The sequence below is a fragment of the Rutilus rutilus genome (genome assembly GCF_951802725.1).
Source record: "Rutilus rutilus genome assembly, chromosome: 22".
In the NCBI taxonomy this organism is placed as follows: domain Eukaryota; kingdom Metazoa; phylum Chordata; class Actinopteri; order Cypriniformes; family Leuciscidae; genus Rutilus; species Rutilus rutilus.
Genome location: NC_140227.1, coordinates 2,738,699 through 2,755,204, shown reverse-complemented (window position 1 = coordinate 2,755,204; position 16,506 = coordinate 2,738,699). Strand labels below are relative to the sequence as shown.

Here is a 16,506-nt window from a genome sequence, read left to right as displayed (position 1 = left end):
TGTTGTTTGGTGCAACACGCAAAGCTGATGTGTAAAAGTTGCATGTGTCGTGTTGTATTCTGGGCATGTGCGCTGTGATGGTTCATCCACAGATTATCAATGCATCTGCACTCCTGGGCTGGTTATGTGATGCACGCACTGCTACTTCAAGGTAAACCGTTATCTAATGCATTATAGGACATTACACATAACGGTCCTTTATCTCTACGTGGTGGCATTTTATATTCGGCTAAGATATAGCAAAGGAAACTGTGCATCAACGCATCAAAGGATGGCCGTCTTGATTTGACGGATAAATGCATGGCAACAGTTGCTGAATTGTGGGTGTTGTGTGATGATACATGTACCAAATGAAAAGACATCCTCATCCACTCACCATCTATTGCCCTCGCAGGAAGCACCACATCCAAACTGTGTAAAACCCCCAAAAAGAACAATCCGACCAGCAGCCTGCCAGCCGCGAAGCGCAACATTATATTTCACAGAAGAACAAAATAGCAAATAAAATGCAAAAGCAACGTCCGATGATCCAGAGAAGCTGCAGTCTGATCACGGCTGATGCGCCTCTCCAAATGCGCACACTGGCGCAAAAGGCTTCTTCTGGCACACACGATTCACGTATTCCTTGAATGCATGGCACAACCTATGGATGATATATGTCTGATACTCGGCATCACCATGGAGACAGTGCGTTCAGAGCATTCCTTTGTTGAGGATGACAGCCAGCGCTCCGGTGTGTGCCAATGACACCTCACAGTCTGAATGTGAGCCCGATTCACTCTGTTGCTGCTGGTAACGCAGATTGGGCGAAATGTGTGGTCCAATCCTGAACTAGTGATGTTCGACTCCTGAACCGGTTCACTTTTCCATGAACCGCGAGTTGCGAGTCGGACATCAGTTGGTTCAAGACATCCGACTTGTCTGGTATTTGAGACTGTAGACAAATATTTGCTACATTATATATTCATGTGCGTGTGTGTGTGTGTGTGTGTGCGTGTGTGTGGCTATACATTCGCGTTGTCCAGATCTTTGTGTTATTTCGTGTATTAATGCAGATTAAATGTATTTCTTTATTGCATTTAATGTGACTGATTGTAGCTACTGTAATAAAATTACAGTAATACATATTAAGGTCTGACACAAAATGAGCCAATAAATGGTAAGTGACATGACTCTTGAAGCTTGAGATATATTTGTTAACATGTATTAAGCATGTAAAATGTCACGGGACGCCTGGGAACACGTGAGGACGTAAAAGAACTGATGAACTGGTCAAATGAAATAACCTGTTCGAAAGAACCGATTCGCGCGAATGAGTCGGACTTCCCAACATGAGCCATGTGTGACGTCAGGAGGAGAGCTCCATCCCCGTGTAAAGCGATGGAGAACCGCGGAGCTTCGTGATTGGCTGATGTAATGTAGACAAAGTGTATCATCCAATCAGCAACGCATGCGTTGAGTCGACGCCGAGAAATACGACACCTACAATGCATTAACTGCCTTAAAGATTTATTATTGCGAACCTGACCACTTTGAGAGTTTTAACGACGTCATTACATCTAATGTGGAGACATGAACGACCCATGAAGTTATATTGAACTGGGTATAGTATTTAGTTAAATTAGGGAGATGTTTGCATTGCAAAACACTGAAGCAATATGAGGATTCTAGCATCCTCTTACTGTAGCCATACAGTTCATTCTCATATACTGTGTGTTTAGTTCATGCTCTGATCAGTTATTCAGGGATTTAAATAATAGTTAACACATAAACAACAAATTCTTTCATTATGAAAACAAAATGTGAGGCAAATCTGAGCTGTTTAATGTTTCTCCCAGTGTGTGTGTGTGTGTGTGTGTGTGTGTTACATCTAAACCTAAACTAAAACCAAGGGTACAGTAAGACACAAATAAACACAGGGATAAACATGTGCATGGGTTGAGAAACAGCCTTTCTTCTGCTCAAGGCTCACAAATAGAAAAGATTCTGACTGACTTCCAAACAAAAAGGAAACACTTAGCTGGCCACATTTACGGCAATTATTCCCTTTCTCCATGAGGGCAGAACTGCTAACAATGCTGCCAGAGCTCAGCTCAAATCCTGTTGTGTAACTAAATGAGTTTATCCAAGATTCTCACTGTGACCAACTGACGCAAGTGAATAACAACTTTCAGTCTAACACACTAACTGAAGATAAAGAACACAAAATACTGTATAATTCAGACACTGACAATAGAGAAAATATTCTTATCCACACTGTAAGGAAAGTCCATAAAAATAGGGTGTAATGCAATGAGTTAACAGGAATTTTCTGTAGGTATAGATTTTTTTCACAGGTGTATTACTTGTATTTTGAATTACACGGGTAAAAAGAAATGTCTGTTAACAGACAGTGTCACCAGTAGGCGTTTTTTTTTTTTCTCCTAAAGTGCATATTTTACCACATAATGTGACGGTGGTAAAGACTGGCCTAATTCAGGATATTTATAATCCAAAATGCTTAAGCTTCCAACAAGAAACAGAATAATATATTTAACTTTCATTACATTTTAGTTTCAGTCAGCAACTAGATATTTTAATATTTAGACCATAGGCCTAACAATTAATATCACATGTGATCAGCCACAGGTAAATAACATTCTTTAAATCTTTGGGCTGTGCTTTGGCATAACATTTTTTTTGATAAGTCTGTGTGTAAACTATTCCTTGCAATGGCTTGCTGTTGTAACGAATGGTGCGCATGACGACAGAGTGCATAAACAAAGTCTTTATTTAGAACAACAAAGATTTAGGAGATATCTATAACACGAAGGAAAATGCAAACCATATATACTGAGATGAGAACCAACAATGGAGTGAACAGAACCGGAGTTTAAATGTAAAGACAAACATAATGACCTGACTGGTGATAATTATACGTAACTATAGAAAGAAACGAGGAGATAATCAGTAACGGAGAAGGCAAAACTGGAACAAATGGAACAGAATAACAAAATAGAATTTTTATGTTTGTTTGTTTTTTCTCCAGAGTGCATCAATATAGAAAAAACATCATAAAAAAGTAATCGCACCAAGAAATCATGTGTTGTGAATTCCAATGAATGTGAAAGTTTTTAATGGTTTATTTGAGTGAAACACTTTTCAGATAAGAGGAAGGTATCCATTAGGGCTTCCGTTATGGGCTTCCATTAGGAGTGACAGCAAAATCTCAATCAGATAAAAAGTTCTAATTAACTTTTTTTTTTTTTTTGTCTTCTCTTTTTTAAAGATGCAAAAACAGAGCAGATAAGCTTAGTACCTTTATGTAAACAGGAAAAACAGTAATATTAACCATAATCATAAAAGGTATTACAAAATGATGTGAAAGGTTTTTCAATGCAGGTTTCTAATGTACTTTTAAAGGGGCAAATTTGTTCTTTGAAGGCTTTTGTACCTTTCTTTTTTGAGAGTGCATAAGTCTAAGATTACATAATACCCATAATCATTAAGCCATTAGAAATCTTTTGTAGCACATCATTGAAAAAAAGAAATGTAGCACACTATGACCTTTCTGTAGTTCTGCATTCATTTGTGCACAATACATGTGCTATGTTTCCGCAGTCCATGAGCCCGATTCTCCAGGACTCCTTCTTCAGGAAGAATATTCGTTCTCTTCAGAAGAGTTTTATTCTCTTCATATTCAGTGGTTCACATCAAGTAGTTGTGAGTCTTTGTATTATTACAAGCAAAGACACGCATGATAAGTGTGATAAGTGCCCCAGTTTCATGCTCAAGCCACGTATAACACCTCAAACTGAGATCCCGGGATATAAGAGACACTCTCCACATTGTCGACCCCCTCGTGGAAATCAAGGATTCTTCCGTCCAAACCCTACACACACACCTGTTGGTTCTGCAGGTGTAGAAGGACTTCCTTAGGGAGATGGACATAGGTCACCTAGCATAAAATCAGGTTCCCTACTCAACTCTTTGACCACCTCAGGTCAAACGGTCACCTATAGGTCTGACATATAATACGTGGTATATATATATATACAAATATCACTGCATGAACTACATATTGGCACATAGTCCAACCGAACAGTGGCGGAGCCAGGATTTTTTCATAGTGGTGACCAGGCAGGAGCACAGAAATCTTCATTATTTTAACATAAAAAGGAGTTTGACTATATAGCTGGACTGTTTTAGTGCTTACAACACAGCCGAAAACAATTAATTTGTACTTAATTGTAATTGAGAAAGTAGTGGAAAAAATATGTAGCCAGAAAAAAAGTTCTGGTACTGCAGGTCCTTGTACTTCAGGTGCGTAGAGCCAATGGCATATAGAATAAACAAGAGGAGTAGCTAGCCGCACACTGATCCACTCCAGACTAGAAGTCTACAAAAGCATATTTTAATTTTCAAATTGCATCGTGCAAAGAAAGTGCAAAGTGCATGTGGATTAAAAACAGACTAGACACCAGCAAACGTTTCAGCACATTGCTATCTTCAGTGCTCATTTAGCAAACAACATTCACCCTTTTAAAGCAAGTCAGCAATTAAGGACAATCAGCTGAATGCAATTATCTCAATATCAGTTGTCTCAAGTAGAATTACAAGTAGAATTACAAGTAGATTCAAGTAGAATAACAAACAAGTATACAAGTATCCTTTTGGAGAAAGAGATCCGGTACACCCTACATGGTTCAACTCTAAGTAAATACTGGAGAGCAAGCAGAATTCCCAGAGGTCTCAGAATACAAAAGGCACCCACTATTGGTGGTGGAGATCCTGAGTTTTGCAAGAAATGGTGTGAGATCATGAACAAGGCTTCACTGGACCTCACTCTTCTTGTTGTTGAGTTCACACCGAAGGAACTAAAGAAGGTGAGAGAAGAAATTGAAGAAACCAAAGCCTCAATTATAGCATCTCATAGTGAAGTTAATTTTAACCAACAACTGGAATTACTGGACACTTCTTTGGTGGAATTCAAACAAGTTATACAACAGAAGAAGATCCATAAATTCCGCAGAGACACTTTAGATTACAAAGAAAGTAGAGTTTATCCCTGGCTTAATCGCAACAGCACATTTTCAAGATCTCCAAGGAGGGTACGGTTTGAAGATGAGGCACGGCATACTTCTGCATCCAGTGGTGATAGTGAAGTGGATTTTTTAGACCATGCCAGCGAGATAGAAAAGCATCTAAGAACGCCACGCAAATACCCACTTCGCAGAAGACCACCACTACCCGTCGTGGGAGACGTGGGAGTAAGAGGAGTCACTCAACAACCAGTTCGGAAGAGGGGGACTCGCCTAAAGACAATCTGATCTTCAATCTCACTGGTCAAGAATTACATCCACATGAAGTAAGTCTTCTGAACAAAGGTCTAAGCTTTGTTCCAACTAAAGCCACAGATCCTTTTGTCACCAAAATTGAACTGTTTAAGTTTTTTCGGACATTAAGATTGAAATGTTGGTACAAAAATGACAAAGTTGATCAATTGAATGTGTACAATTACAATGGTCGGGAGAAATTCAAGCCTAAAAGTACTTTTTATCCACCTGTGTCTAATCCATCTATTGAAACCTATTGTAGGCTAGTGGAAAGGGATGTGACTAATTTATTTGAACAGACATCATCTAGGAACCATAAGTCAAATTTGACACATTCTGAAAAAGAAGCTCTTGATGAATTGTGTAGGAATAAAGACATTGTCATCAAACCTGCTGATAAAGGGGGTGGTTTGGTGATTATGCCTCGAGCACTCTACAATAATGAGGCTCTTCGTCAACTCAATAATACTAATTATTACCGAGTTTTGCCATCAGATCCCACGACTCGTTTTCAAGGTGATGTCGAGAAATTTGTTCAGGAAGAACATGCCCATCAATTAATTTCTGATAAAGAGAAGCAATATCTGCTGAATCGTTCTCCGACTAGACCGGTCTTTTACATCTTACCCAAGGTACATAAGAGTTTGGTCAATCCACCGGGACGACCTATAGTAGCAGGAAATAATAGTCTTACTGAACCTCTTTCAAATTTTGTTGATCCTGTTTTGAGACCTTTAGTCACTTCCCTTCCTAGTTATTTGAGAGATACCGCTGATTTCCTGCAATGTCTAGCAACTCTGCAAAATGTTTGTTGTGATGCTATATTAGCAACCATGGATGTGACCTCATTGTATACTAACATCCCACATCATGAGGGCCTACTGGCTTTAGAACATTTTCTCGATTTACGCATTGATGATGAGGGTCTTCCGACTAAATTTATCACTGAAATGGCTGAAATGGTACTTACTAAAAACTATTTCCTATTTGAAAATCAATATTATTTGTAGGTTGAGGGCACCGCCATGGGGGCCACTATGGCTCCTGACTATGCCAATTTATATTTGGGTTTTCTAGAGGACCAATATGTTTTCAACAATAACCCTTTCTTGGACAATATTATTTTGTTTAAGAGATACATTGATGATTGCTTTGTCATTTATAAAGGTTCTGCACGTGATTTTGAAACATTTGTTTTGTACATGAATTGTCTTAGGCCCTCCATTCAATTTACATACCATGTGGGACTCACCGAGGTCAATTTTCTGGACACTTCCATATCAATTGTGGACAATAAAATAGTCTCTTCTCTTTATAGAAAAGATACAGCTAAGAACAGTCTCCTTCATGCTAGCAGTGCTCATCCAACGCCCCTAAAACGAGGTTTACCTTACAGCCACGTTTTGAGACTTCACCGCATTTGTTCGGGGAGAGAAGACTTTGAGTCTAAAGCCCAGAGCTTGTATATGGACTTTAAATCACGAGGCTATCCCAACCAGTGGCTTGATACTGCATTTGAAAAGGTTTCCATTCTACAAAAACAGGAGGAGAGAAATTTGACTATGAAAAAAAGAAATAAGAATATTTCATGCATTTTTAAATCCACATTTAGTCCACTGAGTAATGATATTAAAACCATTATCAAGAATCATTGGCACATTATTCAAAGTGATTTGATTTGATTTATATATTTAAAAGGGACAACGCACATTAATCAACATGAGGACAAAGTCCAAAATGTAAATGTGCCAGATTTAGCCATACAGGCTAATTTTCATCTGCAGTCCCTAGCAGGTTGATGGTTAAGAGAAAACAATAAATACACTTCAACAATACAATAAATACATATAAATACAATAAAAACAAAAAACAAAAACAAGTATCATACACAGTACATTTATGCATTTGGCAGACGCTTTTATCCAAAGCGACTTACATTGCATTCAAGATACACATTTTACATTTTTGTCAGTTCTTGCTTTCCCTGGGAATCGAACCCATGACCTTGGCATTGCTAGCACCAACGCTCTACTGTTTGAGCTACAGGAAAGTACCGGGAAACAGTAGACACAGATCAAAGTGTATAAACACACATTTGAATACATCAACAACATATATGCACACAGAGACACCATTAAAATAATGAATGCAAATATATTATTCTGTATTATGGCAGCATATTTGATTTGACAATAACCAATGTTTTATGGATTTGGAGAATGATTTAATAGATGTGTTGTTCCTTAGTTCTGTGGGTACGGTATTCCATGTATGAGCTGCTCGAAAAGAGAAAGCTGACTGTCCAAAACTACTTTTTCTACATGGTATTTTACAGTGCCCTCTTGTAGACGCTCTAGTGGATGCGTTTATATTTTGTTGGATGAATTTATTGAGCGGAGGGGGGGCCATACCATGAAATTTTTTATATACAAGTAAGATATCAGCAAACTTAATCATGTTTTCCCAATTTAACAGATCATATTTAATTAAAATTTTACAATGGTGATATGAATTTAACTTTTTATCCAACGTTTTCAAGGTTTATAAAGTATTTCAATTGGTCGTAATATGGTTCGACCTGTCTGTGTCCAACTAGTAAGACAATAATTCATATGTGATAAAATCATAGCATTAATGTATAACTTTGAGGCCTCTGTAGTTAAATTATTCCTAATGTGTCTGAAATTTGCCAAATTAAATTTGATTCTATTTATGACCTTTTTCACCTGTGTTTTAAATGAAAGACGTGAATCTATTATTATTCCCAAATATTTGAGCTCTTGGACCACTGGAAGTCTTTTCCCTGCTCCTATGATATCTGGGTCTACGTAGATCTCTATTTGTAGATTTCGTAAAAAAACATACACACTGTTTTATCAGTATTAAGGTTGAAGACACGAATTTGCTAACCAATTGGAAATATTGATCATTGCAGCTGATAGCTCTTCTGCAGCTTGCCTCTTGTTTGTAGCATGTAGATATATGACAGTGTCATCAGCATACATCTGGCAGGTGACAGTAGGTGGACAGACCTCAGGCAGATCATTGATATATAAACTGAATAACAGGGGACCCAAAATGGAACCTTGGGGTACACCCAAATTAATATCAGTTATGTTATTATCCACACGAACACATTGTTTTCTATCTGTAACATATGATTTTATCCATTTAATAACATCTGATGAAAAATTAAATTTTGATAACTTATTAATTAGAACGCCATGATTAACCAAATCAAAAGCTTTTTTTAAATCAAGAAAAACAGCTCCGACCACCCCACCCTTCTCCAGTTTAGCCTTTATATTTTCCAACAGAAAGACATTAGCCGTTTCCGTAGAATGATATTTTCTAAATCCAAATTGCATCGGATGTAATGGGAAGGAACCTGCATTTAAATGCATTATAATCTGTTCCGATATAAATTTTTCTGCAATTTTGGAGACTGCTGGAAGAGACTGCTGGAAGAATGCTTATCGGTCGATAGTTGCTGATGACACTATAATCACCGGATTTAAATACTGGTGTTATTATTGCAGTTTTCCAGGAACTGGGAAACACTCCTTCATTAATTGACCAATTTATAATTTTCGTAATAGATGGAATAAGTGCCTCCTTATGGGTTTTTATAAATGCTGTGTCCATCCCATATATATCTTTTGCCCTTGAACCATTAAGAGAAGAGATGGTGATCCCCAGTTAATGAATGTATTTAGTGAACAACCACTTTTTGTCTCTTCCAGGAGCTCTAATTTGAGGGACAAGCTTGTCCATGCTGACACCCACATCTCATCTCCAACTACACTTGTCGATGCCCAGGGGAATTCTCCATGTCACAATTGCTCTTCTTGTACTAAGTATGTCAAATGTAAATCATTTACACATCCTCGTACACTAAAAACGTATAAGATTAGACAACTGATTACTTGTAAGAGTACATATGTTGTTTACATTATAATTTGTCCATGTCCACAACTATATGTTGGCAAAACTACACGTGCATTACGCACAAGAATGATTGAACGCACAAGAATGATTGAACACACAAGTGCCATTAGGAGACAGGATGATACATCTTCAATTTCTCGCCATTTTAAGTCTGCTAACCACTCTTTGTCTGACATGAAGTTCCTGGACATCGAGAGGATTCCACCCCACAGGAGAGGTGGAGATAGAGATAGAAAATTATTGCAAAGGGAGGCTTTTTGGATCTTTGAACTTAAATCTTTATTTCCTGAAGGTATGAATGAAGAACTTGAATTGTCTTGTTTTTTGTAAAACACATTCTTTCTCTCTGTATGTCTATAATGCTGTATTATCATTGGAAGCTGTTCATTTGAAACATATACTTGTTTGTAATTCTACTTGAGACAATTGATATTGAGATAATTGCATTCAGCTGATTGTCCTTAATTGCTGACTTGAATGTAGTTTGCTAAATGAGCACTGAAGATAGCAATGTGCTGAAACGTTTGCTGGTGTCTAGTCTGTTTTTAATCCACATGCACTTTGCACTTTCTTTGCACGATGCAATTTGAAAAATAAAATATGCTTTTGTAGACTTCTAGTCTGGAGTGGATCAGTGTGCGGCTAGCTACTCCTCTTGTTTATTCTAATTGAGAAAGTAGTGAAATAGTGAATTCAACCATTTTTTGTGTTATTTATCACCTTCAGGGGCTCACACTATAGCTACATTTGTTCAGTCAGCTTGCTTCTGGTTCTCAAAAACCCGCAATAGCTTGTTCTCCACTGTTGTATCTTCATGCAGATGATTACTGTAATTCAATATTTTATATATATATATATATATATATATATATATATATATATATATATAAAAAATGTCAGGTTTGCACACACGAAGCAGACAAGATGGTAGGTTTGATATTTTAATAGCAGAATGGATTGGACACAGCATGAAAGGTGAGTAAACAGGAAGTAGATTATCAGTTGAAGCTTAACTGAATGATAACCAAGTCTATCTCTCTCTTGCAGATGAAGATGAAGTTTCTCTGAAGAGGAATGAAGACAGACTGAAGAAGATTGGGATCGACGGTGAGTATGCAGGTAGGTAATGTAGAGGGTCTGTGTGTCATGAATCGACGAGACCAAATGCAGCCAACAATAACCCGTTCAAAACCGGGATATTAGCAATAACCCGGTCGCGCACGGCCATGTAAACACCGGCAAAAACCCGAATATGCTTATAACACTGGCGGACCTAGGGGGTGGCCGTGGCCACCCTTGGTCTAAGCTTGGCCACCCCTTTGGCCACCCCTCTCACAACTGCTGTTTCTGTCTCTCTTATTTTATTGACAAAAATTGCGTTTTTTAAAACGCTGAACCGTCTCTTTAAGACCACAAAAAACGTGAGACTTTTCAGACGCACACTCCAACTTCACCTCAGCGCCAGGCGCAAGTCAAACGGGTGCGGAAATGTGCAAGTGCCGAATGAGCTTCAGCAGAACATCAGACAGTGATATCATATGCACATAGTAAATATAGAGTCAATCTTCCTCAACTGGTGGGTTGCAAGACCGTTTTGAGGAAGTCGAATAGTGTGCAGTCAACAACAAACGTAATTATCTTTTTTTTCTGATGCTACTTTTATTTTTAGAAGATGTGTGTGAGAGCTTGTGACACTTATGTCAGATGCTGAGAAAAGGTCGTTGTCCTTGTTCAGTTGGCTATCTTCGGTAAGATGAGATGTTGTCAGGCAAAATGTCAGGAGAACTAACTAACTTTTCTGTCATACGACTGACAGCCGTTGTACTGTGCTTGCGCACATCACGCTTACCACGATTAACTCATGTAAGAATCAAAAAGGCGATTAAAGCTGTCAAAACTGCATGCATGTATTTGTTACATATGCGTCACGTGTCTGGATTAAAATATTCTGCTATGTGAGATCACAATATAATGCACAAACTGATATGTAATGTTTTCATGTCCAAATAAGTGTGAGCACTGTGCATTTGTACTGGACGATAGGCATTCATTTTGCGTTCATTTGTAAAGGACAAACAAAAATGGATCATTTTTAAATCCATAAAATAACATAATTTTGTAATAATTTTACATTATGGCATTACATCATGAAAAACATAACATTTTACATTATGTGCTGTTGACTTCCGCCTTGTTCACATTCTTGCACTTGGGGATTTTCAAAAGAGAACTTTTGTTTTCCTTTTTAATTTAGGTATGATAGAACTGTTGCAATTATTTATTTTGACAACTAATATAGAAAGTTAAACTTTTTTTTGACAAACTCAGAATTGGTTGAATAGTTCATTGATTATATCAAACGCATTGAAGGTTGAATAATCTTTGGACTACAGTATTTATCTGCATGTTATCTCATCCATGAAGATGCAACAATGTAGAACAAGCTATTGGAGATTTTTCGCATTACGCGAAGAACAAGTCCGTCTTCTCTTAGTGGCTCCATTTGGGCCATCATACATGGTTCTCAGATCTGATTTCTCTTCTGGAGGAACCTCCTTGGAGAATCCCAATCACAGACAATCTCTCTCATGTTCAAGGCTTGCTATGGCACTACTGTCTAGAGATATGGAGACTATGGGTTTGGCCTGTGAACAGGGTACTTTGATGAATTCAGGCCTATTCATCTGATATCACTCAAATCATTTTGAATGCTAGTGTCACGGATCTCTGAGGGAAGACTCAAATGCAGAATACGTGTTATGGGGTTTATTGACAAAACATCAGACTAGAGAAGATAGTGAGGAAGATGAGGTAATAACAGTCCAAACACTAGGCAGGGAACAGGGCACGATGACAGGTAAGCAGGAAGAGCAACCACTGTAACTAGGTCAAGATGACGGTAGGCTGGAGAGCAGAATAAGACCAGAGGATACCAGCGATGGCCAGGCAGGAACCCCAAGTCCAACGACCAATGCACTCCAGTATCTCAGGCTCTACACCAGGCTTGCTACTAGGCAAGGAGAGTAAACGGCCAGGGAAGCTCTGCTTGCAGGACTGGACAGAAACTAAAGACACAGGGAAAAGACAAGTCAGACAGGACCGATGGTACCCTAGAAATCCAGAGTTCTCGCGAGAACACAAGTTGAATTTGCTCCAGCGAGTTACTCTGGCGTCGAGTAATGATGCTCATTAAATATGCCCCTCTATCTGAGCTGCACCAATCACATTTGGTTATCTGATATAGGCGGGCCAGAGGTGAGCTAAAGATGACGACAGCGCTGTGATGTCAAAGTCATTAGTAAACATTGCAAGATGGCTATGGATGAACACCAGTTGTTTGGCCGCTACAATGAACGAGTTAGACTTGGCTTTTATCTAAAAGAGGAACAGAAGACGGCGTTCGCATAGTTCCTTTGCAAGAAGGGCGTTTTTGCTGTTTTGCCGACCGGATACGGCAAGAGTCTAATCTACCAGTTAGCTCCGCTGGTAGCTAAGCGTATGGGGCTGGTTGTGATTGTATCCAATAGGCTACGTGCACAAGCGTCGTGACGAACTTCCGCTATTGTCAGAAGTCGGCATATCAGTTTCCGGTTTACGACTGTCTTCATCGGCATCCGCTATAAACGAACAAGATGAGTGCTGCTGTTGTAGGCTACGAAACGTCTCCGGTTACTATCGTAACCTCGGTTCCCTGAGAGGCGGGAACGAGACATTACGTCACTGACGTATATGGGAACTCCTTCCTTCTCCATTTTCACTGAAATCTTATAGGCTAACGCCAGCTGGAGACAGCTGGCCAATTGACGCGAACATGCAAATGCTGACTGGTCCGCGGGCAGTATAAATAGCATGGGCGCGACAATACGTCAGAATCAAGACTGAACGCTAGCACAGCTGATCAAACGGCGAGCACGGCGGCTGACGTAATGTCTCGTTCCCGCCTCTCAGGGAACCAAGGTTACGATAGTAACCGGAGACGTTCCCTTTCAAGGCGGTCACTTCGACATTACGTCACTGACGTATATGGGAACTGTATAGAATCCCGCCGTGAGCGCAGTGAAGATAAGCCCTGAACGGGGTCAAGCTACACTCCCACGAGACAACAGTTCTAAGCCAGCAGCGCCGCTAGGAGCACTCGAACTGATAGGCAAAACTAGACCAAGAACGTCTGTTCCGACCTTACCAAGTTGCATATCCAATGCAATGAAGCGAAGGCTGCACTGGACAGGGCAGCACAATACCATAAGCACTCAAGCACGAGTTAACACAATGTCGACGGCAATAGCGGTGACAGCTGCATAACCTTATAGCCATACACAGAGTTAACAGACATTGAAAACTACTGCGTAATGCGGAACAGCTATGTAACAGTCATAACACAGAGTTAGCAGCAATGGTAACTCTGCATAATGCAGACTACTGCACAGCTGGTGGTTAACAGTTCATGAGTACATGAATAAAACTCACCGAACCCAAGACGCTATAGGCAGTGCATCAAACTTGAAACCCTGGCGAACGTGTTCTGAGAAGACAGCCAGCATACCTAAATCCCGTAGGCATTAAGCCAGCATTGCAAGCGTCGAATTCAGTGAGAAAGTCTCAGTATAAAACAGCACGTCCCTAGTACCATCCACCAAGCACACAAACAGCTAGTCAGACTGCTGCCTTGTGATCCACGCACATCTGCAAAGCCCTTACAGGGCCAACAGCACTCTGAGCATCAGCATCACGTGAGGCTGACGGCTCAGCAGAAGGCGGGCAGGGATCAATCTGTGCTCTGAACGGTGTAAGCGACTTCGGAACGCAGCTTGGTATCGGACTGAGAGTGACACTGCAGTCACCAGGTCCGAGACAATGCAAAATCTTTCACTTAGAATGAGCGTAGGTCTCCAAAGTGCTTCGCTGGGGCGAGAGCAGGTGGAAAGGCCATCTCAAGGAGAGCTCTCAGCACTTATTAGTGTGAAGTGTCTTGCTCAACTATGGACCCAGCAGCGGACACACAAGAAGGTTCCACAGCTTGGGGCTGGGGTGCCAATCGTGCCGATCGCCTGTAGAAGCAGGACCTTCCTGAGGGGGATTGTCATGGGGGGCCCCATAACTCTCTCAGGTCCATGAACCGGGGATGATAGGCCAGTAAGGGGGTCACGAGGAAACTGACACTCCCTTGTAGAACATAGCCGATGTTCTGTAGCCGACGTACAGAAGTGCAAATTAACACATAACTGAATGTACATAAACACAGTGCTAGTGGCCGTAGCGACAACAACTGTGAATATACGCAGTTAGATAATAGCCCCATAATAGCATAGCACCTCAGTAAGTACACAAACACAGTCGTAGCCGTAGCTAGAACTATGAGTATACGAGTTAGTACAGAATAGCCAGTTGCACTGAAGGAAACGGGGCAACATAACAGCGTAGCACATGTACGTAACAGCATCGGTCGCTGTAGCGCCAACTTAATATACGCAGTAGCTCAGTATAGGCACTGAAGGATACGGGGCAACACCGCAGCATGAACACATCCATGTGCAAATAAAAGCAGCGCAGGTCGCCGTATCGACGGACACTGTGAATATGCACAGTTCGACTGGGATAGCTAGTTGCACTAAGATACAGGGCAACATGACAGCATAACACAAGTGCGTAAGAATAGCGCATCCATGTATGTACATAAATGCAGCGTAAGTCGCCATAGCGACAGAAACTGTGTAGAGACAGAAACTGAGATGCACAGTTAGATCAGGATGGCTAGCTGCACTGAAGGAAACGGGGCAGCATTACAGCATAACACATCCGTGTACGTACATACATCCAGAAACTGTGAATATGCACGGTTAGATTAGGATAGCTAGTTTTGCACTGAAGGAAACAGGGCAACAAAATAGCAAAAACACGTCCTTGTACGTACATAAGTGCAGTGTAGTCGCCGTAGCGACAGAACTGTGAATATGCACAGTTAGATAGGACAGCTGGTTGTTGCACTGAAGGATAGAGGGCAACATAACAGCATAACACATCAGTGTGCACATTTAAAACATGTGTGTATAATGCAGCGCAAGTCGTCGAAGCGACCGAAACTGCATGAATATGCGCAGTTCAAACATAATAGTCAGTTGTTGAAGGGCAACATAACAGCATAACGCTTTAGTGTGTACACAGATGCAGCGCAAGTCGCCGTAGCGACGACTGTGACTATGCACAGTTAGATAGGATAGCTAGTTGCACTGAAGGAAACAGGGCAATGTGATAGCATAGTTACATTAATGTGTACAAAACACAGCGTCAGAGGCATAGTGACATCGACTGTGAATACGTAGTTAATCAGAATAGCCGGTTGCACTGAGGATACAGGGCAATATATAACGGCATAAATCATAGACACATATCAATGTACATAACACAGCGTCAGTGGCATCGCACAACAACTGTGAATACACAGTAATCAGAGTAGCCAGTTGCACTGAGGAAACAGGGCAATATATAGCGGCGTAATCGTAACACATATCAGTGCGTAGTGTGTACACAGCGTCAGTTGCATCGCACAACAACTGTGAATACATAGTAATCAGAATAGCCATTTGCACTGAAGGATACAGGGCAATATATAACGGCAAAAATCATAACACATATCAGTGTGTAGTGTGTACATAAACACAGCGTCAGTTGCATCGCACGACAACTGTGAATACGCACTGCGTAGAATACGTAGTAGTCAGAATAGCCATTTGCACTGAAGGATACAGGGCAATATATAACGGCACAAATCATAGCACATAATAGTGTGCAGTGTGTACATAAACACAGCGTCAGTGGCGTAGCGACAACAACTGTGAATACGTAGTTAAATCAGCATGGCCAGTTGCACTGAAGGATACAGGGCAGCCTGACAACATAAGCTGTAAGCACATCAATATGTAATGTTATGTAGGCCCAGCGTCAACAGCATAAGCGGTAACGACTGCGCAACCCCGTAGTCAAAACTGACTAGAAGGGGGGTAAACACTCACCGGATTGCGGCTGTGCACTTTCCATTGTCAGAGCGGGGCGTCTAGAGACTCATAGCATCCGCACTTTCTCTTTTAGACACGGAGCCATGGCCTTTGCCTCGTCTATCTAGACGCGCGTCTTGCGCACGACTGAGTTACCAAGGACGTCGTGGAAGACGGAGTCTTTCTTGAAGTAGCCTGGCTGATATACCGGGCTAAGTATTATCAACAGAGCCTATCGCGTCGAGTCCTTC

The 16,506-nt window shown here is 40.6% G+C and overlaps 1 protein-coding gene and 1 long non-coding RNA gene across 5 annotated transcripts in view; one reads left to right on the top strand and one right to left on the bottom strand.

Annotated features, from left to right (window-relative positions):
- The window catches only part of lrp1aa (low density lipoprotein receptor-related protein 1Aa), a 178,581-nt gene extending 177,799 nt beyond the window's left edge, over positions 1 to 782 (bottom strand). For all 4 annotated transcript variants that reach the window (XM_084394815.1, XM_084394816.1, XM_084394817.1 and 1 more), the window contains exon 1: positions 377 to 782. In XM_084394815.1, coding sequence (XP_084250941.1) covers positions 377 to 473 — 97 coding nt within the window. In that variant the 5' untranslated portion in view covers positions 474 to 782. The remainder of the gene's footprint in view (positions 1 to 376) is intronic.
- Positions 783 to 4,677: 3,895 nt separating this feature from the next.
- LOC311282352 lies at positions 4,678 to 9,549 on the top strand. The gene is made up of 3 exons (XR_014625925.1): positions 4,678 to 5,347; positions 9,059 to 9,172; positions 9,444 to 9,549. It is a non-coding gene; the product is annotated as an uncharacterized lncRNA (long non-coding RNA).
- Positions 9,550 to 16,506: the final 6,957 nt, after the last annotated feature.